Genomic DNA, 24,378 nt, shown 5'->3' with positions numbered 1-24,378 from the left:
TTAATGTGATCGAACTTTTCTTGTCAATCCATGTTCTCACTTTCTGTATATTTTGTCCAGGAATAGTTCTGGCTGCTATCAGCACATTTGTGGCAAACTAGATGGAATATCATTGGTTTTGAAGTACCGGAAGACATTTTTCAGCTCTTTAAATGTGTTGTGGCAGTAGGAAACATGGGATTCAGCTGGAAATAACATTGAGCCAACAGTGGATGAGATAAGGTTAAAGTGACAAATCACTCAAGTACGGAAACAAAGGAGGCAATGTAGCTCAATTTCTCATTTCCTTTTCCTCTCCTGCAAAAAAGTCCGAATGATACATGCCAAGCAATAATGAAAAATGCTCATAAGATCTCATTTTAACTATGTTGAGAGCAAACCACGAAGGTACTATCAGTGCTTCTCCCAGTGAACAAAGTTTGCAATAGAACTCACCATCATCATTGGCACAAACTAACACTGGGGCTGGTGAGCTCAGCAGAGAAGCTTGTGACAGAGTAACCTAGGGATGTGAGTGAGAGTCTTTGAAATGGAACAATATGCACTTCTATGTCAGTGCTTTTTATATTTCTACATATTTTGGAAATCATTGTACCCACGAACTTGTGGAGGGAAGAGGACTGTACAATCTTTGAGATCCTTCTGAGGGCTGTTGCCTCCTCCTGAGTTTTTGCGTGCTCCTGTCTCACCATCAGCCCTCACAGCCCAGTGCTAACTTGACTCATCATTTCTCAAATCCCATGTTAAATTCAGAGCTCAGCAGCAATCATGTATTAGCAGAGACAGCTCTTAATTTACCAATTCCTCATTTGACTTTTGTAAAAGCTGACCTGGAAACCATACTCCAGGCTTATGGTTTCAGAAGCTCCCATACAATGGTATTTCTGGGTAACAACAGCGCATTAAAAGTACAGTTAATATTGGTACTTTCTCTGTTGTTTATAAATATTCAGCTCAGCTCATCAGGCAGATTTTATCACTTTCTGGGATAAAATTCTAGAAAATAAAAAACATACACATGTAGAGCTGACAATGAAACACAGAAAAAACTGTTCTGGGTGAAATTTCTGACAGATTTAAAATCATCACTGAGTTCAACTTTTAGAATGACACAGACTCTGACATCTGAATCCCACCAAAAGGAAGAGCTAAATTTTTAATGCCAAGGACTGCAGTGACTCTGCAAAGGCTTAGTTTCTTTAAAACATGCTTTTTCTCTTGAAGTGACTCTAGTGAACTTTGATGACCCACTGAGGGAGATGTAGCCAAAAAATGCTTATCATGTCTGAGAAATGAAAGTGGGTTCCAAGAAGTGGAAGAGGGGACATAAAGGTGAGATTGGATGACGCCCATAATCCTCCAGTTACCAAACCACTTGTCAGCAGGCCAGCAGTTGGTAGGCCAGACTTAGAACAGCTTCAGGGTCTCATGGTGTATGTTGCCTGCCAACAGCTCCAAGGAGCCAGTTTAACAATCACAAACCAGTGCCCTAGCTCTTCTTTCCTCAGGCCACATGCCTTCTCCCAGCCAAAAGGAGGAGAGATGGCACTGGTCCAGCTCTGCCAGCACCTCTCATGGCTGGAGACACTAGCAAGGACAGATCTGCAGGGTTTATACAGCTTTGTTCTGTAGAACAGAAACTGAACCTTTGACTCCTGAAGATATCTATCTTCAGACTATACAATCCTCATTCTGAAGATGAAAGGGCTGCTGAGGTACCATTGATTGTTTTGGAAATTATTTTCACCAAAGAATGCTGATACCACTCCAATCTGAATTAACAGACCGCCAGGGCTGGAGCCAGGAGCATTTCTCTAATAACAGAACAATGATATTACTTCTTATTTTACTTATTCCACAAATCACACAGCTTGATAGCTTGGAAAAGAAAAGTTGCTGGTACCCATATTTCATTTTAGTGTGTATGAAGGCATCCACTTCATCTGATTTTTAAGTACAATAGTAAGTGTGAATGCTCTGAGAAAAGTCACACTGATCACAAAATACATAACAGACAATTACGGGCCTTAAGCCTGCAGACAAAAACATACATGATATACAGTTTCTTTTATAATATCAGGAAGCATAGATTGCTGTTCCACAACTTGTACTGGATTTTGTCATACCTTTTGAATAACCTCACCACTTAATAAAATGCTACAGAGTAAGTAAAATAATAATAATTGCTCTCTGCTGTACCTTGTAAAAGTGAGTCTTACTTCTTCTATGTTTTTAGCCTATTCATTGATGTGTTTTGGCACTGATTCTTCTACATAACAAAATAGCACCATCAAACACCTTCCCCACAGCTTTATTGTAGTATACCTACCCTTCTTGCCAATACTGGCACTCCGTTATGGCCACATTTTGTACAGAGGGCAGGGTGGTATTTTATGCCAACCATCTGAGACACTATGCATGTTTTATCTTGACATAAAAATATGTTTCCTTTTACAATGGTCATGACAAAGATATGCTTCTCTGACTTATAATATTTTTGGCATGATCAGTTTACTGAGCTGAGGATAAATCAAATGGTCAGCATCATTCTTAAGCATGAAATGCTCCAAGAAGAGGGCACTTCTGGGGTCTATTCTAAAAGCAGCCAATTTCTGCTTCTATGGCCCATGACTGGGTCCCTTTATATGGGAATGTTTCACTTGTAGCAGTCAAGGTCTTCACGATGCACTGTCACACAAGGATATGAACCCTGGAGTGCTCCTTGGATTTAAGTTCTGAGTGGGAGTCCTTGAATAGTCTTGTGCTGAAAATGGACAAAGACACCCCCTGGCTCCCATAAAACCCCAAAACTTTAACAAAAATGAACAAACTTAATTAAAGGAGCTACTTGGTTTCTCTGATTAGTCAAGTTCAGCTACAGTTCCTTACACTAACTGGAGAAGTCTTTGGTAGAGGGGAAACAAAATTATCAAGGAAATAATTTTCTGTATTTGATCTTATCCTTTGGTAGCAACTGCTGATTTTTACTCTAGAGATTTCTGGAGCACATGATATGATTACACACTACAGTTTTGATGGTCACGCCTCTCAGCTGAATTTTATTTCTCTGGTGGTTTGTCTGAAAGGTATGGGTGCATGTGTGTGCCTTCATGCACACACACACACACACACACATTTTATTGATGCGTGTTTGTGTGTTAGCAGGCATGTATTTGTATGTATGTGTGTTACATCCACTTCACTTTGCAGGTTTTGGTTTACAGGACCTCTGGTGGACGATCAGTCTGTCTGGAAGAAAAGTACGCCCACAAATATCACATGGAACTAGCTGGGTCTGGGCGCTGCTCCAGGCTGCCTCATTTAAAGAATCAAGATCATAGAAACCTTTGGCTGGAAAATTAGAAAAAGAAAGTATCAGCTTTCATTCTGGAGACCCACATTCAACTCTTTATGGAAAATATTTTCAGGAAATACCTGTTGACTGAGCCTTTCAGTTTAACCAAACCATATTGCTTTTGCAAATGAAAAAGAAAAGAAAGAAGCAAAAGAGTAAAAAATACATAAAAAAACTCTGTTTTTTGTCCCAGGGGTTGAATTAAATTAACTTCAAACTGAATAATTTTGTATTGTATGAGAGTACAGAGAAAACATCATGCTGTGTGTTATGATGTGCATTCTAAGTTAATTACTAACATCTTTACACACATACTATTATCAGCAAATTCACTTTTTGGCTTCATTTCAAGTTCTGTTTAATGAGCATGTGTTATCTGACCATGGCTATGGGCGGGAATGTATCATATTTGAGAATATGTTTTTTGCACTGTTCTGGACAAGGGGCTCAATTTTCTTCCCATTGAAGTTTATGCAAGTTTTGCTAAAAATTGGAGTAAATCTTAGATAAGGCCAAAACCTTACAGACAAAACCTACAGTACTTTTAAGCCACAACTTCCTGTGAGGTCATTGCACTGATGCATCTATTGTGATCTAAACACTAATCCAGTCTTACCCTCAGTTATTTTCCACTGTGGGAAGAATGACTGCTTCGAAAACACGGGAGCATTCTTCAAACACTCAGATGTATTTTCAAGATTTTATTTGGGTATAAAAAAAATCTTGTTTACTTTCATCTTGAAATTGACTTTTCTTTTCACATACTATTGTCTCAAACTGATTTGCAAAAAGGCCAGGCAGGTTGCTTAATACCTGGATTTAGTTCTTAAGAGTTTTCATTTGAAGTACATGCAGAAAAAAATCCACATGGCTTGAAGATGTACTTGCTTCACCCTTCTCAAATAGTATGACAATATAGAGAAAGATTTAAAAATCTGGTTTTTGCTTTGAACTTTTAGCAGTGGACAATTTTTAAAAGAAAGGCATTTGTGCATTTAAAAAAAATTCCATGGTTTCTGTCACTGGCACATGATAGAGCCCTTCATTAAAGGCCCATACAATTTTAATATGATTCATATCCAGTGGTTCACATAACCACAATAAGCCTTAGATCTCTTAATATGCCTGTTCCTAATGTTCTTTTTGTTAGAAGAGCAACCAAGTAGTGTTTCTTTTCTTGGCTGAGACAAATATCCCCTTTGCTTGCAGGAAATGAATGTGTATTTTCTGTACTTTGGTGAGTTTATGGAATACAAAAAAAAAGGGGGGGAGAAAGAGAGATGACTTTCTCCTTGCAGGCATGTGTTAGGCATTCCATAAACAAAACACTGTGTAATGAGGGCAGTGGTTGTCTTCTCGTGACACTTCAGTTTTCAGAAAAAGATTTATGTAAGTTATAAAAAGTTTTATGTAAGCAGTTAATATTTCTGAGCTTTTTTTGAACATTCAACAACATTTGTTTCATTCAACAACAGGGGTAATCCCTTCTCCCTGAGCTGAGAAACTGTGAGACATGCAGTACATGCATGTGGTCTCAAGGTCAGTTATAGCATTTACCAGATGATCGAGAGTAACTCTTACGGAAAAAGAACAACACTGAGATTATTTTCTTGAGGCCAGAAGTATGAGGCAACTGCAGGGGGAACAACAATTTTAGCTCAAGGTACAGAACTGATCAGGCTTGCATCAGCAGGCATTTGGGGACATATGCTGGAAGCAGGTCAATGTCCCCTGGGGAACCATGGGCACACAACACTTCACAGGAGATGAGAGGCGCCTGATATGACTCACTGCATAAGACAACTTTCTGATTCATATCTGGGAGCTTTCTGCTAGACTGTTTTCTCAAAGAGTTGCTGTCTTTCTGCTTCCACTCCTTCAAAATAAGAATAGTGTATTTAAAAAAAAACCAACCAGATTTGTCCTTTTGCATCCTTCTCTTTCACATGGAATTCTCATTTTCTCCAATCTGTTTTACCCCAAAACGTGTAATAACTAAAAAGTGTTTAACATCTTAAAGAGCAAATACAATGAAAACATCTTTTGAACATATCTTTTACTGCAGATTCAACTCTGCCACTTGGCATCTGTTAACCAAGTTCTGATTTATTATTATTTGATCTTTGATTATTATTTTGAACAGCTGTTTAGTGTTCTTCGTGATCCTGCTCTCCTCTGTGTGTCTTCTGAGGACATATTTCTTTATACTGCTGTAAACTGACCTAGTGTATGACTCGTTCACAGTGAGTTGTAGCAGACTTTGTCTACTTTTCCAGACATTAGGGGAAGCTGAGGGAAATTATGGGGAATATAAAAAAAAGCATGTGTGGATTAAACGCCTGTGAGGAAGTGGTCCAAACTTGGCCCAAAGTAGCTCAGACCAGCTGGCAGAGCCAGGAAAAGCATCCAGAAGAAAAGGTGAAATAACTTTACATGGGAATAGGGAAGTCCTGGGAACAGCTTCCAGGCAATGCACAGATAAGGATTTGGTTTTGGTCCTACAGTGAGCACATCCCCCCTGGAATACATACCAGAGCCTGTCTCTGTGGGTGCTGGGGATCATCAGTGTTTGTTGATTCGAAGAAGTGGAATCTTACAAAACAGAATCCACAACACAAACATGCCAAATTGGCAGAATTAATTTTTTTTTTTTTTACTACCTGTATTTTTTCTTCACCGTGTCTATATTATAATATCTCACAATGAAAGCTTCTAATACTTTTAAATAAAAGGGAACAATAACATCCACTGTATGCTGACTGTAGAAGAACATAGCTGAAGCATCTATACCTATGTTGCCTGAGAGTATTTTATTTTAATGACTGTATGTGTCAAGTCTGCACATTATTCTTGGGTGTTTTTGCTTATTTCAAAACATACCTATCTACAGTGTTGAAAGGAGTCAAAAAGTAGTGATGTAGTGTTTTGATTCAGAACATACTGACACATAAAGGAGACTGCCCCAGAAGCCATGTTCCAGAGTCAGTGACTACTCTTACTTCTCATGGATACTTTACAGAACAGCTGGATACTTAATAAAAAGCTTAAAACAAACTGAAGAAAGCAGTTCTTGCAAACTGTTTATCTACTACTTTAAATTACTTTTTCTTTTTTTTTTTTTGTTCCTCCCACTTTCTTCATCCCATATCTTAATTTAGTATGTATCTTACCTTGCACAATTCTTACTTCAGGCTTTTTAGGTTCTGGCCTTCTCAAGTGCTTGGGTAGGTTGTCATTCTCCTGGTGCCATTTTTTCAGGCATTGTGGTTCATGAATACTAATAGATTTTGTTCCATACTCACGACCACATATGTAACAAATCACTGTTGGTGGTCGTTTTATCACTTTTGCCTGCAAGTAACAATGGTGAAGAAGAATAAATACTGTTTTCAACATTAATTTTGAATCAGAATAACTGTGGATGAAAACAGTCATGTAGATAAAGAACTTGATACTTGTGAAATCAGTGTAACCGTTTCTATCAATTTCATTTTGTTTGGATTCAGTCTTGAAGCTTGTAAGAGATATCGCCCCATTAACAGGTGGGTTCATTCTGCAGATACTGGACTGAAAATTCATGTGTGTGACTAATACTTAGCTATGTAAGTTTCATCTCCTATTTTCACACCTTCAAATTCATGGAAATGCTCAGTCTTCACATGCAGAAACAACTCTGCTTCATCAAGTTGCTGAGGAGCAGCATCCATCTTAAATGGTTGAAGCCCTTTTTTACAGACCAAGCAGAAGTAACATGTAAAGCAGCAACAAAAGCTTCCTCAGCTGAACAGAGCCGCAGTAACAGAAAGACTCCATCTTCTGGCAGAACACAGCTCAAACCACTGTGTCCAGCCTTAGTGTCTCTCTAAAGTGGGACAATGAGGGCAGCTGTCCCAAGCAGTGACTGTGGTCCCTTACCCTATGTTACTTTTGCCACAGGTCAGTTAGTTGATGGAATTCTTGGCCTTTAAGGATTAAAATCAACCCAGGATATTTCAGGATGAGGGGCAAAATAGGAACTGCTGTTTGTTTATCCCGAAGGCCTCAGTGTGAACTTTGCCAGTGACTGTACCGAGTGCAGAACTGGACTCTAAGCAAGTTATTGTTTTCACACTTCAAATATGCTATTGTTCTCAGAAAAAAAACAGCCCAACAATGGAAGAAAAAGATTCCTCAGCCCCAGACCTCACAAATACATATTCTAAGGCTGAAAAATGTATAATTACTGTGGTACGGCAGATTATGGACTCGGCTGTGTCCTTAGGCATGTCCCGGACTAGGTGTGGTGTCAATACCAGCCCTGTTCCAGGAAGTAGAGTAAAAACACACTGTAGAGACAGAACTTGGAGGCACACAGATGGGTCTCACAACTGCCAGTGCTTCCTACACTTCTGACTGCAGAATACCAGTAAGAGATGAGCTATCCCCTGCCCTCCTAAACTTAGAGGACAGCCATGCCAGACCAAACATGGGAAGCCTTTCTCACTCAAACAAGGGAGGTGGGGATTTAATTTTTTCCTCTGCTGCTGTTTGAGACAAAGAGTAACCTGTTCCAGTATTTATGACTCTGTCAGCCCATCAGTGTGTTCAAGAAATTCTGGGCATTTCTTCTCACATTTACGTTACAGTCTGAAAATGTCATTAGTGAACAATCTGCATAAGCTTGCTTTCCTGTATCACACATGTAATCTCAATTACAAGAATACTACTCTATAAAGTGTATTTTTGCTGGGAAAAGGTGGACTTAATCTAGAAAGTTCTCACAGTGACTTGAAACACAACATCCAAAGACAGTCTCTCCAAGGAGATTTTCAGCCTCTTGACTTTCAAATGGAATTTTCTTAGCTACCTTTGATAACACAGTATTTATACATGTATATTTTCTAATAAATATAAAAACATATCCTTCTCCTATTTGTAGGTGAATATATCAACAGCTATTGTAAGAACACCTTCTGATTTTTCACCATCAGTTTTCACCTACTTCTTTGCTTCAAGTCTTGAGCTAAATCTTGTCTGATTTGGAGGTAAGACTCTGGGTCCAGATAGAGTTGTTTGATGGCACTATGTGTTTATTTGTAGGCTCTGGAGAGGTTTAGATAAGGATACTATAATCTGAATTCTTGAGGTCAGGGGACTCAATTCATTGTGCATTCCTGTTTTGGGCATGTTACAGCATTTTAGAAATGGTTTCCTTAAAAAATGCTATGTGTAAAATCACTGGGAACACATTTTCCTCACTAGTGTTATTAGCTAGGTTCCTGCCATTCACTAAAATAGGTTATCTATTGGCTGAAAACTAGGAAAGAGCAATTTGATTTGCATTCGGTCTGTAGGTACTCTTTATATACCACCAGAAAGGGAAAAAGGAATCCTGGTACAAATGTTGTAGAACTCTGTTCAAGTAGATATGTCTGTCTTTTGTAACTTCCACAATAAAAAACTGTACAGAAACAATAGCAGAGACCAGAATTAATTAAAAGGAATCAGGTCACTCTAAGGATAGAATTATTTTTTTTTCCAGAAAAATAGTGAGTTTGAATCATCACCACACATAAAATTATACTCACAAATCCTTCTCTGCACACATGGTAAAAACATGAAAAATAAAACCTGAAGGAGATTAGCCTTACAATTGGTAGTAACAGGTTTTTCATTTTTTAACTGTGGAATCCAAGATATGATAAGCTTTACTTGGAATTTCTACAGCTGATGATATTTACCCTTCATTTCTTTTTCTCTTCAGAGTGTGCTTATCCCAAATGTCACATCTGGAGGCCTGCAGTTTGAAATGAAACTATTTTTGGAAACACCACAATTTTCCAACCCAAACTACTCACAGGCCAGTGGCTAGGCTGTCTGCTCACTGCTTTGTTTTTAACTTTTAAAAAGGGTTGTAGGGAAGGTCTGTTCCTGAGGATATGTGTTATTATAAAAATACCTACAAATACCTAACAGTGTAGTTAGGCTTTCCTCTGGTGTCTCAGTATTTTCTTTTTTTCTCCTAGACTGCTAAGTATGTCTGCGTGACCATGAATGAAGTTATTTAGCTCAGAGGGCTATGCAACTATGTATTTTCAATAGACCTGACATTACTTGAGGTTAGCCCCAGGCTGCTTGTTATGGTGTTACATGAGGTCAAATCCTTCCATACTGCACAAAGCTTTTAATTTCTTCTTAAGTACACACAATAAGACTGTCTCCCAAACTCCACTACATAAATATTTATCATCCAGGACTGCACACACCTCTGCCTCTCCTATTTGTTTAGTTATCCACGTATTTTAATGGGAAATGGGGAAGCATCTTGCTCTAGGACAGAGCTCTCATCATAGACTTGAGTTGCCCAGGGAACAGAGGCTCAAGACGAGATTGATGCAAACATTTAGCAGCACCATTCTGTTGTATGAAAGCAGCCCTTTTCATACACTCCTCTCTGGAAAGTAGAAAGCATTTTGCGTAAGGAACAGGGACAAGCTGTGGCATGGGGCTCATGACTATCCAAAGTTGCATTTCACACCCCACTGGAGCACTTTCAGCCACAACACAACAGCTCAAATGTTAGGACTGGTGTCCTATATGCCTGTGTATAAAATTTCTTTGAAAAACAAGGTAATTTTGCCAGATGATGCTGGTAATTAAAGATTTTACTACACTGGGAGCACTAGAATATCCCATTTTGCTCCTGATGTGTTTTATTTTAATTGAAATACATCAGCATAATGAACATGGCTTTTGTGTACAAAAAGAAAGGCAAGAAACTCAATCACTCCCAGTGATAAGTTGCAATCAAACCATCTGTTCACTATCCATTCTCAACTAACTTTTCATATTTGAAAATTTGTTGGTCAGTATTCTCCTAAAAAGGTGTTCAAAACCACTGCAATCAAGGCACACAAAGCTTTTCATTGACTTTCCACCTTCATTAGAATTACACAGCATCTGAAGGAGTCTTCCTTTTACCAAATGCCTAGACGGCTTTATGCTAGAGCAAAATACAACATCAACATTGTTGCTACATGAATTTTCAAGGTTTATGTTGTGTTAAAATGCATTGCAATACAGCAAAGGAAGATCAGTGAAATCTTTTTAGGTAGTTCACCTGATAAGAAGAAAACAGCAGATGGCAGCACCAGATGCTAGCGATACATCAATAGGCTTCCAAGATCAGCGTTATCTATTGTCAAAAAACCCGTAACTCATATACACACAGCAAGTCACTGGTGCTCACTTACACGTACCACACATTTTTTTCTATGAAAGAATAAAACACAGACTCTGTTATAGTTCAAATCTCAGTTTCAGTAGCTCCAGACATCACTTCTATTTTTCGGGGTATCACAGTAGAATTTCTGAGTCTTTAAGCATAGGCAGTGGTTTGGTTTACAAAGCCACACACGATCAACTCAGATGTGTTCACCGATTCTGAGAGCAAGGGCAGTAAGTGGAAGAGATGGTTTACAGAGACTGTTGTGCCTCCAGTTCTAAAGACATTTAACGCAGAACTGTGAAAGAGTTTGTCAGTAATGATACTGGTCTAGTTGGCCCTTCACTTGCTAAAGGGGAGGGAGCTCCAGGACAGAGGTACACAGACAAAAGTGCTTGCAGTTGTAAAGTTAAAGTGCCCTTCACATGGTGTACTACTAAATCAGTCAAAACTTTTATTTTGTAAATGAAGAAAATCCAGCTTTTTCATTTAGGGCATCTTTCATTGCATAAATTAATTTGACTGCAGCATTACTTCTCTTAAATACACTTATACAAGGGTTGGATGTTTTTTTCAGTTAGTCTTTTCCTCTGATGTTTTGATGAATCAGGACTTTAAATAAGTACTTAAATAATTCACGATCACAGCAAGTAAGTCTGTTAAATGAGACAATAGCTGCCCCAAATGCTTTCCAGACAGGACCAAAACATATTGCCATTTCACTCCAGCACTAATGGAGTACTATTTTTTAACAGAACTTATAAGTAGCTGAGGAGCTGGTGAGGTGAACAAAACTAAAAACATATGTTGGAAAAAGATGAAGACTGTAGAGGGGACACAGACCTTGTCCCTGTTCATAGCAAATCTGCAGTTCTTCCATAAGCTTAGTGCTTTTCCACATCCTTCCATCTGTGGACCTTTCAAAATTTTCAACTGTAAATAGAGAGCCTCATGCAGAGAATTTAAACCTATGGAAAAGAGGCTTCTTTTGACCACTTCCTATAAGCTGTCTACCAGTCCTGAAGAACCACTTGGATCACAGGATATTTCTTTCAGTCTTTCTGTTCTGCTCTCTGCCTTTAAGGTGAGCCTCTGCACAAAAGAACAGCTCTAAAAATATTAAAATGAAAGACCTCAGAGAGGTAAAATCCATCACCCCCTTCTTGAAAGTCATAGTTAATAATAAAGTCCCTTAGAGTCTATTACAAACTGCAAGCTGTACAGCCTCATTAGTTCTGTTGCAACTGATGAACTGTAACTGCTTGGAAGTAAATGAGGAAACCTGTCGTTCACACAGAAGGAAGAACAGATTTGAACAGATTTCACTCTGGCTCTGCAGAGCTCGCAGAACTAAAAAGTGGTAATAATGTTGTTGTTCAACAAGTCAGCAGATGTGACTGAATCCACACAGGGAGCAGATATGTTTTGCAAGAGGGTAATGTTTTTACAGAATCACTGTCATTGCCAAACCACATTCTAAACTTTTTTCTTTTTTTTCTTTTTGATGGCATTATAACTATAGCCAATTCCCCCACGCCCTTTTTTTTTTTTAAACTACAGAATTATGTGCGATGGATTAAATTCTCTGTTTCACACCCATGCCTTTCACTGAACAATCACCTTTAGAGCAAAGCCAGTTCTTTGGTAAAGGGTACAATGTAGTGTAAAACAAGAACATCACCCTTCCTACAGCTATAGATGCAGCTGTGCAGCACTTTGAACTCCTTGGAATTATTTGAAATTTGCTGATAGAAGACCTAAGGAGTGAACCTTAATTTGCCAGTATCTATCAGTTAGTGGCCTCATATAGCATAATAAAAAAATGGTTCCTGTTGTCTTAGTCTCATGTAAGCTAGGGTAATGCTATTATCTTTATTTTATTCAGCAGCTGGTAAACTAACAGGTAACACCCTTTGATTTCTAAAGCATCTTTAGAAATGCTCTGCATACCATTGCATTCCTTTGGTGACTGAAAGAGCTAAATCTCATTTTCAAAAGTAAGGTAGGCAAACAGGATTTCAATCCCCATTTAAAAAAAAAAATAAAAAGAGCTGTTTAATTTAGACACTGGGCCTAAATTTAGACAACTATCTTACAAAACTCCTGGCCAAAAGACAGCTTGTGCAGAAAAAAATGCAGAAAAAAATAAGCCATTTTCCAAAACTCTGTATAGTTTTTGGATAATGTGAATCAGCTTCTTTATTCTTGGATCTTGAATAAAATTCAGTGGAAAGAAATGTGCAGTCCTACTTATTTTGTTGTTGTTAGACCCAGAGCTGCTGCCTTTGAACATGCAGTCCTCAGTAAACTCGTGTTCCATGCCAAGGTTAAGAAAAATGGTAAAATATGAAAATCATATTTTGGAGTGCTTACGGGACAATGAAACACTGCTTTTCATGTTAATTAAATAAAAATACCTAATATCTGCTAAAAAAATAACATCCAAACCTTGCCTAAGCTACTCAATAGAATTGTCTAGGGAGCTATAGCAAACAATGGTCCCTCTTGGGGCATAACTCTTACAGGACCACAAAGAAGGAGAACCCAACTACTCCCTTTCAAAAAGAAAGTTGAAACAAATAAGAATAAGTAGTTTCCCCATGCACCAAGTATTCCACTTTTCTTTTTCTACTATTCAGCAGATAAACTTTTTCATGGAGCCAAAAGGTCTTTCTGAAAGGAAGTGATTTTAAATTTGATGGGAAACCAGTCTCCCCTGGAGATCCAAGCATCAAGATGCATCCACACCCTTTCATACAGCACATGCTTAGCAATTTACCTGCGCAGCTGATGCAGCCCCACTCATTCCTTGATGGTTCTCAGACTGATCATATCTTTCTGAGCCAGCTCCAGATCTTGGTCCTTTACCAGATTTATGAGCGCTGCTACCTCCTCTGCAACACCTTTCATGCACAGGAAGACGCTCAGGAAAAAAGGTTCGGCCACAGTTTCCACAGGGCACGAGCTGAGCTTGAGCACTCTGATAAGCTGCCTCATTTTCATCTGTAAGTGTATAGGAACCACCAGGAAGGACCTCAGGTTTCCTGGGCTCTGGTCTTCTAAGGTGCTTTGGTAGTTGATCGTTTTCAATATGCCACTTCTTTAGGCACTGGGATTCATGTATAGAAATAGACTGTGACCCAAATTCTCTGCCACAGATATAGCATACCTTCAAGCCAGGTCTCCTTGGTGGGAAGGGCGTTTGAGACATGTTTGAAAAATCTGACAGTTTTGATGCTATTGCAGTGCCTGGTCACCTTTACTGGGGTCCAGCTTCTAGATGTACTACTTTGGGAAAATGTCTGGGAAGATCTCCTTGTTAGATGGTGCCAGATGATGCTCTGAGGACAAGGTACTAGAGATACTAGTAGGGGCTTTTCCAGGACTTGACAGAGCACTACAAGTTTTGTTCACATTCTTTTTCCTGGCATTTGTTTCCATGAAGGGTATGACATTTTGGGAAATTTCTCCCTCTCCTGCACATAAAGGTCTTGGGAAAGTCTGCTATTCAGAATGATTCTACATCTTCTTAATCCATTTTCATGAGCCAACATATATTAGGGACTTCAAAGCTGGAACACTACACCTAATAGCTGTTTCAGTAGAGAAGGGGGGTTTCTGTGTGTTTTCCGTTTGTCTTCTGTTCTTACCTGATCCTGAAACAAATGAAATTAGTACATATTAATAAATGTCTTCTTCCTTGTTAAGGTTACCAACCAGTGGTTTACCACAAGGAACCTTAATACTCTTGTACTTTTAAATAGCAGATAAATAACATCAAATACATCCTTACCCTTAACGCGCAGTTGAACAAAGTAAATCTAAAATTCTAGTCTCAGAGGACAGAAAGTCGTGAAGGACATGAAAGAAGATGGATTTGCACAAAGTGAAGCTGATGAAATGCAAGTGGTTTGGAGTATACTCAATAGGATTTATTTTGAGTTATTGATAGAACTGGTATTTCTAGCACAGTCCTTAATTTTATAAAAATAAGCCTTTTATGTTGATAGTTAAACATAATTTCCCTTTCTCCAGAGAAATAAGAAAAAGTCCTTTAGCAGAGGGATGTTAGTGTCCAATCTACAAAGGGACCGTCAGAAAGGAAAACGTTTCCAGTCTGTAGGTTGAAGGAAATTATTAGGTCCCTTTATTCAGCACTTGTGAGGTGGTGGCTCAAATTCTCTAACCAGTCTTGATTCTCCCAGTACAGGAGAGCTACTAATAAAATTGAGCAGGTTTATTAGTAAGAGCTAGTGACATGCTTTGGGGGCTGAAGCACATGAAATATGAGGAGAAGGTAAGGCCACTGCATTTGTTTAGTCTCAACACAGTACTAAACATATTTCAATTTTTCACTGTGCAGTCTATCCCTGTATACAGATAAATCCATGCTGTATCCCTTAAAAGTTCATTTCTTATAATATTTTAACCTGGTCCTCTAAGGGTCAGAAAATAAAATTCAGGCCATACGCATGTATGGTAGAGGCTACTGCTTTATTGCAAGAAAAAAAAGTAGCTAGCACATTGCATAGGTAGGCAACTGCCAAGGACAGTCTACTTTTTCTGTAATAGAAGAAATGGCTGGCTAAATGGTCACCTTGTCCTTACCGAATATTCCAAACTTCATCTCATTCCTTCCAAATTTTTAGGGGGTTTCTAACTCACAAACTTATCCAGAGATTCCATTGACCTGTCTTGGTTCACTTTCTGAGCTGCAACCAACCAACCTGGATCTGCTCTTTACTGCTGTATTGTTGTCACCATGGAAGACTTTGTTTCCACTCAACAGCCTTTTCACCCTTATCACTCCCACCTCTGAACCCATGGGCTGAATTTTACTATCCGCAAGGGAAATGATGCAGTTTTTCAAATGACAAACTTAAACTTTATCTGTGCCACAGAGACGCACTCAGCTCATTCTAGTCTCTCATAAATATTCTAAGGGATGTCTTAAGGACATGGGCAATAGTGAAAAAAGTCATCACACAGGTTCATGTGCATAATCATCCTCTTGCCAGGCACATAAAAAGTGTTTAGATTGCTGCATTGACGCTGCTTGGTTAAATACTCACAAAGCTACATATTCCTGGGATACTTTCTTACTTAAAAAAAAAAATCTTCTGTGAAGCTCAGATTTATTTGTAAGGCAAACTGGAAAATGTGAAGACCATCAGACCCAATGTGTGATTTGTACTGGAACGAATCTCTGTGAACAAATATGTTGCACTTAGCTGTTAAAAATAATATTCTTGAGGGACTTTGCACTCGAAGTTAACACCTCATCTAAAACTCTATTAGATAACTGCACTTTGGGGAAAAATACGGTAATGTACAAGGATTTAGTATCCTCTGATGTCTCAAGCTATCAGGTACACATACAATGTATGTTGAAGGTTACACAAAACTGTAGCGCTGGAATTTTTAGTTCAGATATCAAAATAACAGGTTCAGCAGTATGTGAAATTTAAATCTGCAAACTAGTATTGAGGCTACTGTACTGCAATGCTGTTTCAAAGACTGGGACAGTTTCCAAGGAGGGTGGCCTGTTGGATGAATCCAAGTTGGGAAGTAGCCAAGCTCTTTAGGAGGATGAAGGGAATGGAGAGCCAGGGAAACATTAAAGGGTCATGAAGGCAGGGGAGATAAGGGTTATTGGCGGGTCACAGGAAGAGAGCATCAGAAAGTTCAGTTACATTTCAGGGAACTTCTGAACTTTGTAAGGTCCTATTTATGTCCTATTTATTGATTTATGTCAGACCGAAACTTTCTGCTACCTGAGAGGATTCTTAAAGCAACAGTGAACACTGAACTGCCTGCCACATGAAGAATGTTAGGTGACTAAATCTGTTGCCATTAGGAATGAATCAGTCAATAAAAGATGTTATAAACAATCTATTAACAATATAACTTATTGTTGGATTTCCAAGCTTGCTATTGTAAATACTTCATAAGAGAATTATGTTTCCTTGTGGGGATTACACCATTTGGTCTACATTTATTCCTGCCAAGTTGATTGTTATTATTTGGAAACTTCCTATAAATTCAGTGTGAAATGAAAAGGAATATGAGCAGTGCAAATTTTCTCTTGAGCTCAGTGGTAAAGTTGTGGAAGTAAGTCAGACTGTGATTTTACATTTCAAAACATAAAAGTTCCTTATGTTTTCCTTTTAAAAATGTTGCGATATGTTTTTCAATAAAGTGGGAAGGTACAGTTGATCACTGCATATAGCTGTGGGAAAACATTTCTCTCCTCTGCAGTTCCACTGAGGACAATACTTAAAAACAATCTCATGAACTGCAGTGATAGGTCATTTACAACTAGTGAAGTTAAATTTAATTAAAAACAAGTGAAATACTATGGCTAGTTCAGCACCAGGCTGAGAGCTTCACTCTGACCAAAATAGAACAGAATGACAAGAGTGCAAATATCTCAGTACATCTCTAATCTTCTTGTCCTGAAGAGGGAACTGGAACTCTTGCACATTGTTTTTGAGCTTCATCTAACCAGAAATTGCAATAGCATTATTATCCATGCTTCACTAATGCTGCCCGCTCTTAGCTGCCATGTGTGATTCAACCTATACAAGTAAGTGGAAACTTCTTCCCTGAAATGGCCTTCTTTATGTCTTCTTTTATGTCAGTGTTGGAACTTGGAAGCAAAGCTGACACATACGTTTCCTATTTCCTGTATGCAGCCCATTTCTGAAGAGCGACCCTCTCTGTTTTTCATCTCTCTTGATTCTCTCATGTAAACAATTCCTCAAAACCCATTATAAGGTCATTTTATAAGCCTGGATTCCTTGACTGAATTGAAGAAAACATACTTGTGTTAGCTGGGGAATTAAACTGGCTGTTTCCAATGAATTCTCAACACTACTGCTTTTGACTTAGCTAGAATTCCACATTGAGACCTCTCAGCTGAAAAAAACAGAGATTACCTTATGGAAGAACACATTGTATGAAGCCTCCTACTACCAGGACATAACCATGCTTATTAAATGGACAAAATAAAAGAACAGTTGTGACAATTTTGTACAGTTTATGGATGCTGACTGATATCACAGACTTTCCATGTGTAGCTGTAACAGACTGTAAACTCTGTTTAAACTATATGGCTGGCTTACTGTCATTGTTCTCATCTGCCAGCACAGAAAGGAATGAGATAAATCCTTGCAGCAAATAAAAATAGAGCTAAAACAAAGGTCACACAGCTTTCAAGCTTATACATGTCAAAAAACAAACCAAAACAAACCCCAAACCCCTCTTAACTATGTTTGACTCCATCTAAAAGCAGAGACAATTTCCAGAGAAGACCATAAACAAGCAAAATAAAAATTGGGAACAACTGATTCCTTTACTACTTTTTTTAAAAACAGTTCTTGAAAAAGCTATGAAAAGGATTTATATGAAGTACTTGCTTGAGGTTACAGTGGCTTAAATCCAGGAGGCTCTTTGAAGAGTTCATCTATAGTTAGAGAGTACTTACAAAATCAGGACTCCTGTAACAGAGTTATGAGAAGGTCAGCATTGGTTGATCTGCCCGAGGAAGAGTATGAAAGGCATAAGAGATACATTAAATGAAGTGGAAAACATACTGCTCCAAAATGGTGCCATCTGAGTAAAACAGCCTGGTGGAAGCCTAGCTATAGATCATGCTGTCAGTGCCAAAAAAAGAAGAAACTAATTTTAGCTTGCAAAAAAATACTGGTTAATTCAGTATCTTGGATTCAAGAGTTCTTGGCTGTGTAAACCCTTGTTTAAGCAAAGCCCCACTTCACTCTGAGTTCTCCCTTTGTTTTCCCTTTCTTCAACACTACACTTAAGGTTGTATACTCATTCTGCCTGTTCATCATGCCTTGCTTGGAGCCATAAGCTTTCTGTTTGTGACATCACAGTTGTTATGTGGGTCAATTAATAAGGATGATTCATATATATTGGACTAAATTTGCAAGTATTCTAAAGGAAAAGTTTTTCAGTTGTATTACCTAACTTTACTGTTACATAAATTTGAAATATGTCAAATAGCTTTATATAAGAAGCAACAAGCAAAACTTCCCGCACTACAATAGTACCCAAATATCCTGGTTTCTCAGTCTGGGATGGACTGTCTATAAAGACAAAGGAGAACAACAACTCAGTCTAAACAACAACTCAGGATGAGAGATACAGAAAGAGAGAGATGAAGTAAGTGATCTGCTAAGCATAACAGAGCAAGTCCGAAAAAGAAGGAAATTAATCTAGATTTTCTAGCACCCTAATACTAAATCAGGCCAGTCGCAGGATTTTCTAAGGCTGATTCCTAACTTTACAGTCAAGATGAAGGTAAGTCTTTTTTCTCCACTCTACTGGGTTTTCATTATATTTACATATAAAAGAGGTGTCAGAAAGGACCAAACTGACATCCTGTGCTGAGTGCCAAAAAGCCTTGCTTCAGGCTCTTTCCAAATAAAACGTCTTCTATGAGGCTTCCTGTTATTCTCTAAGGGAAAGCAAATTAAATTAAACCAACATCTTAAGCTTTACCTTTTCTTGTACTAAATATTGTTTTGTATTACTCAATTATAAATCATCTTAGAAATCTGTTAAGACACAGTACTCAAACATAAGCTGGACTAAAATATTGGACAATTTGTAGCATCTTACTGTTGGATCTGTTTTTCACTGAAAGATAAAAGGAAAAAAAACATTCTCATGTTTCCAACAATATTTTTAGCAAATTAACCACACATTAAAAACCTCACATTTTTCCAGTTCAGCACTGCATTTTCTCCACAGTTTCTGCTGGAGGAGTCTCCTTTGATTAGTCCTAGAGACTAATAATTTCCTTCAGTCATGTGAAAAGAATAATCTATTATTTGATTGAACTTAAATAAAAACCCCTGAGATGCAGGAAATCCATAGTTTTTTATGTCAGGATGCTTCATCTTGTCACAGCTGAGCATGATCCATACTTTTATGCATCCTCCTATCTTAAAAAACTATTTGCAATCTCTGAACATACAAGTATTGGCATGCACCCCCACTTCTGGCAGCTTCAAGACTTTGTAAGTCTGTAAAATCTAACATTGCAGCAGCCTGGTTTAAATGTTTTATGAGTAATGCACACTCAGAAACATCCAAGTGTGGAGCTTGTTCCATTAGGGGATCAGCTGCACATATAGTAATACCTTTTCCCCCATACCATCTGCAGCCCAGAGGCTGGTTGGTTACGCCTTCGTTAAACATGGATGCAGCCAGCTACAAGACAAGGCAAAAACACTCAACCCCAAATATACCAGGCTAAAAAGCCACTGTTTTCTGACATATACAAACAGGGTAGAACTGTCTGGGAATTTTCTAGTGAACATTTTTCCCATTGTTTGAAGTGTTGGTTAGACAAAACTGAAACTTTCTTCAAAGATGTACTTCTATGAAGTACACAAGAGAGAAGTCTGTGTCTGTGAGCTGTGGGTTCATTACAATGTAAGAAAAGAAAAATATAAACCCCAGAGGTTTTCTATAGATACATTTAAGGTGATTTTTGTGATGAGACAATCACCCTAGTCAAAGTTTTTTGTAATTTTCCTCTGACCTGTGAAAATAACCATGTCTTTCTTTGGATCTGATAATCTTCCTACCTAAAACTTTATGGATCAATCAAAAAATCACATCAACAGCAGTCATTGTATACTTGGCATTTAAGAAGGCCCTATGTATAATTATGCAGTAATTAAATTTATTTTATTTAATTAGCTCTATTTGATTTCAGTTGATGACACTGTTACCAGAGAAAGCTGGAGACTTTTTATAGTGACACATAAATTCTTTCATGTTACTATGTCTTCTGCCCAAACATAAGAAATAATTCCTTTGATTTGACTGAAATCCTTTACATAAAGGAATTATGATTCCTACTAATTAAAATATATGGGAAAAATGAAACATTTTTAGTAAAAAAATGTAATTTTTCAGACTTTCAACATTCAAAATCCTGGACCTGCTCCAATAACACCATTCTCTCTCAGATCTCCTTTATGCTCTACAAATAAAGTTGTTGCTTTTTGTATTTTACTTAGTGATGCATCACAACTCACCAGGGTGAGGATTACCTTTGTTTGGCTCCTAATTCTTTAACACACATCTCATATTTTAAACAAATTCTACTCTGCCTTCCCACTTGCTCTTGTGCAAAACTCAGCACAGACATATTCCCGATATGTGTGACACTAGGGATACTTATGCATCATATTCTTAAAAATCTTCAATTAATGAGGTATATCTGTGATACCTAACACTCTGGAAATCATAAATGGCATATTGGATATGGATCAAACAATGAATAGATTGGGTATGTTCAACCTGCACACAGCACAGGAGTATGAGAAAAAGCAGGCATTGAAGCAAGCGAGTTTACACAGCTCAAAGTGAGCTACTTGTACTTTCTAGGTCATGTCTCTGTTCAACATTTCCATTTCTGGAACTTATATGTACAGAATCAGGCTGGTTCCCAGTGATTTTGATGATGACTATGCAATTACTTCAAGAAAGTATGCTAATTGTTAGGGAGAAAAAATAGGTGGATGGATAAATTCATAATTGGTTCTCAGCCTGTTTGAAACAAAAGAATAGAAGCCAGGCATGTCAGCTTGTACAAATTGACACAAGTCAGTGGAAATCAGTAGAAGGATGACACTGCACATGTGCTGAGAGCCTATCACTTGAAGTGTAAAGTGATTCAGTATTGGAAAGACACTTTTTTCAATTATCTGCAGTAACACAGTTACATTACACAGGAGAAAATAATCAGTAAGGGTAAATGTTCTCATCTTTTATGGTGTAAATCAACCGTAATAATTTTTGAATAGAAAGAAAGTGATCCAGCTGATAAATGACTCTGTAACTAAGATTTTTGCTACTTTTGTTATGAACAGGATATTCAAACAGATAATCTGATTACCATGGCAATTAGTATCCCCAGCAAGACACACCAGCAATTAAAATATGAAACTTAAATGATGAACAGAAAGCCACAACAGCAGAAAAGAATCAGAGGGAATCTACACAAGCAGATGAAACTATCCAAACTGGAAAATGTCTAGAAAAACAAAACTCTGGACAACCCAATTATTTTGTGAAATGTTGGTACACCTAACAAGACATCATTGTATTATGCATGAACAGTACAGCACATCTTAAAACTTTGCAGAACAGTCATGACACAGTATTACAAAAAAGAAATGGCCACATACTGAATCTGTTAGAGACAACAGCATGCTAGGAGCGTTATCAAAACATCCATCATGTCCAGCAAGATACCTGACAGCATTATATCACTCATTTTTAAGGTTCTTATTTGTAACAAATCTCAAAAAACATCACTCTTTTACATTATTGTTCTTCTCTCCAGATTAAATCAACAGTAATTTATAATTGGTGTGAGAGGAAATGGTGGAAAAATGTCAAGTTTTACCTGGTACCCCTCGGTCCTGATGATTATATAATTTGTTATGTTTAATGATGATCTTTTTCCCACTTTGTATTTGCAGCTGTTTTCTACATATCTGTCCATATAGTCCTGTTTTCTGTTTTATAAATCTTTAGTTAACAGGACTAAATTTCATGAGCCAATAGAAATACATATGGTATGGAATATAAGCCTGAAATATCCTCAGACAATGTGGCTTAAAGGAAGTGATATGTATGTCTGAGCTCCTTACTGTGTAACCATAATTTCACCTGGTCAGAAACCAGTGCATCCTATAATAGATCACTGCCCCAAGGAATTTGGTAAATAGAAAAGTAAATTTAAGTAAAATATATAAATTTGTTATGAAGGCAATGGTGTTAATTTGTAACTTGAGCAATCAGTTCACTGACAGTACCTCACAAATAAATTTTGTAATAAGCTTTAAGGCAGACCATTTGGAAATGACAGTAAAGTTTTCTGTTTCACTTGCGCTTTCCGAACAAAACAAAATAAAGCAAAACAAACTGGCTTTTTAGTAAACCTTTTCATTATTGTTGAGCACCACATATTTTCCAGGAACAGAACTGGAAGAGATAACTTCCGTTATACAGAAGAATCAGTAATTATGTGTCAGGTAGAGTTACCTTTTACAAAGATAACATTTCTAGCTCTCAATATCCAAATGGTTGGCCATGATTATTCCAGTTGTATTCTCCTGTCCTTAAAACACACCTATAAATTAACTCTATCCACTTCCCTGGAAAAGTGCAGAACTAGGTAGCCAGAACATCTGACCTGGTAAATGCTCACACACTTTTTGCCAGGCAAACCTCTGCAGAAAAAAAAAAAAAAAAAAAATCCAGAGAATAAATGCACTATCCTTGCAGAAAGCACTGTTACACATGCATTTATTACCAGCTGGCTGGTCTGAGGGGTGAAAGTCACCCAAATCGTTGTTGATAGACCTAGTTATTTATAACTGGGTCCTTTATCTCTGTGGGAATTCAGTCATCTGGCATTCAGAGCAGGCACTGGTACAGTGGGATGAGGGCAACACGCAGGACTGCACTGTTTGAGCCTTGGCTGACTGACCTTCAGGCCAGGACTGTTACCAGTACCATCACTACAGTTTTATAGGGAAATGAGGTGAAAACTAGCAGAATTGGGTTGTGAGCTGAGGATCCCAAGGATCCGCCCTTGTCTACTTGCCAGGGACAAGAGGTGCTTGAACTTCAGGAGAGAAGGAAAACCACAGTGCCTCCTCACCCAACCACTGCCTGAAAAAAGTCCACAGGCTTATTCAGATCCAACGCGCAGGAGACCGTGGAAGGCACCGCATTTTTAGCGTCCTAAACTCCCATTACCTTCGCTCCAAAGGGCGGGTCAAAATTCCCTCATGTCCCCAAGACCCGGGCTTCTCTGATGTTGTGCTTTGGCTCAGTTTGCCCCTTACGGAAGGAAGAAGAGAGTTAAGCAGCACAGTCGGGCACACATTTCCCGGCGCGGGGCACATTTAGGGCCCCCACACCCACCCCCGGTCCCGCCGTACCCGCACCCCGGAACCGCGCCCGCGCCGTTCCCACGGCAACGCGCAAACATATGCAAATATTGCCGGCTGCGCCGCCGCTGATTGGTCCGCGGGGCTGTCGCTCATCGGCAGGGGAGGTGGCCCCGCCCTCGGATCCTGCCGCCCGCTCCTCGGCGTCCTTCTGGAGGGATGCGTGCAGCTCTCGGCTTTGGGGGAAATGGGGCTTTTCCTGCCAGAGAAGCAGGAGTATGTGTGTACGAAAAGTCTGATCGACCGAACACTTGCGAGCTGTTCCGTGGGAAGGGTCCCCAGCCAAGCTCTGCACCATGAGCGGGGTCCCCTCTCTCAAACCTTTTCTGCTCTTGACGAGGTGAGAAGGGACAAATGGCATCGCCGTGAAGCTCAGGCAACAGACAAGAATAAGAGAATAAGGAGCCCGAACTCCATCTTCGACAGAGGCAAAATTTCTCATGCAAAAATTCAGTTTTTGGTCACGTTTTTTGAAATTTAACTTCCGCAAGACTCATATTTTCCATGGAAATTAATTCTACAGAAACAATGATAAATAATTGCTACACGAAAACACTACTGGTTCAAACATTCCCATGGCAAGTGTTCTCTGATGGCGGTGCTAAGAGCAAGCCAAAACTGTTTCCATGCTACCCCTTTCTGCTTAACAAACTTCAGTTGTCACTGAAACCCTTAAAATGCAGAACATGTATCATTTGCTTACAGTCTTGGCAAGACCAGTGTCGTGTGTTCTGCTAAGCAACAGAGATCTACTGCAAACAAATTTTAGTACCTGTTTCAGACTGAAACTTTTGGTGTGGCAGGTATGCTGCTAA

General features: G+C 38.6%; 1 protein-coding gene across 1 annotated transcript; it reads right to left on the bottom strand.

The window, feature by feature from the left end:
* Positions 1-3,026: 3,026 nt before the first annotated feature.
* LOC108493599 (zinc finger protein 474) lies at positions 3,027-23,629 on the bottom strand. Its single transcript, XM_017807210.1, has 6 exons — positions 23,555-23,629; positions 23,370-23,453; positions 14,210-14,215; positions 13,339-13,462; positions 6,526-6,706; positions 3,027-3,351 (listed from the first exon to the last, which is right to left on the bottom strand). The coding sequence occupies exons 1-6, from the start codon at positions 23,602-23,604 to the stop codon at positions 3,200-3,202; spliced, it is 597 nt and encodes a 198-aa protein (XP_017662699.1). The 5' UTR covers positions 23,605-23,629; the 3' UTR covers positions 3,027-3,199.
* Between the last annotated feature and the right edge of the window lie 749 nt (positions 23,630-24,378).

Source organism: Lepidothrix coronata, unplaced genomic scaffold, assembly GCF_001604755.1.
Source record: "Lepidothrix coronata isolate B3197 unplaced genomic scaffold, Lepidothrix_coronata-1.0 Scaffold18, whole genome shotgun sequence".
Taxonomy (NCBI): domain Eukaryota; kingdom Metazoa; phylum Chordata; class Aves; order Passeriformes; family Pipridae; genus Lepidothrix; species Lepidothrix coronata.
The sequence above is the reverse complement of the archived record's forward strand: the minus strand, read 5'-3'. Positions and strand labels throughout refer to the sequence as shown.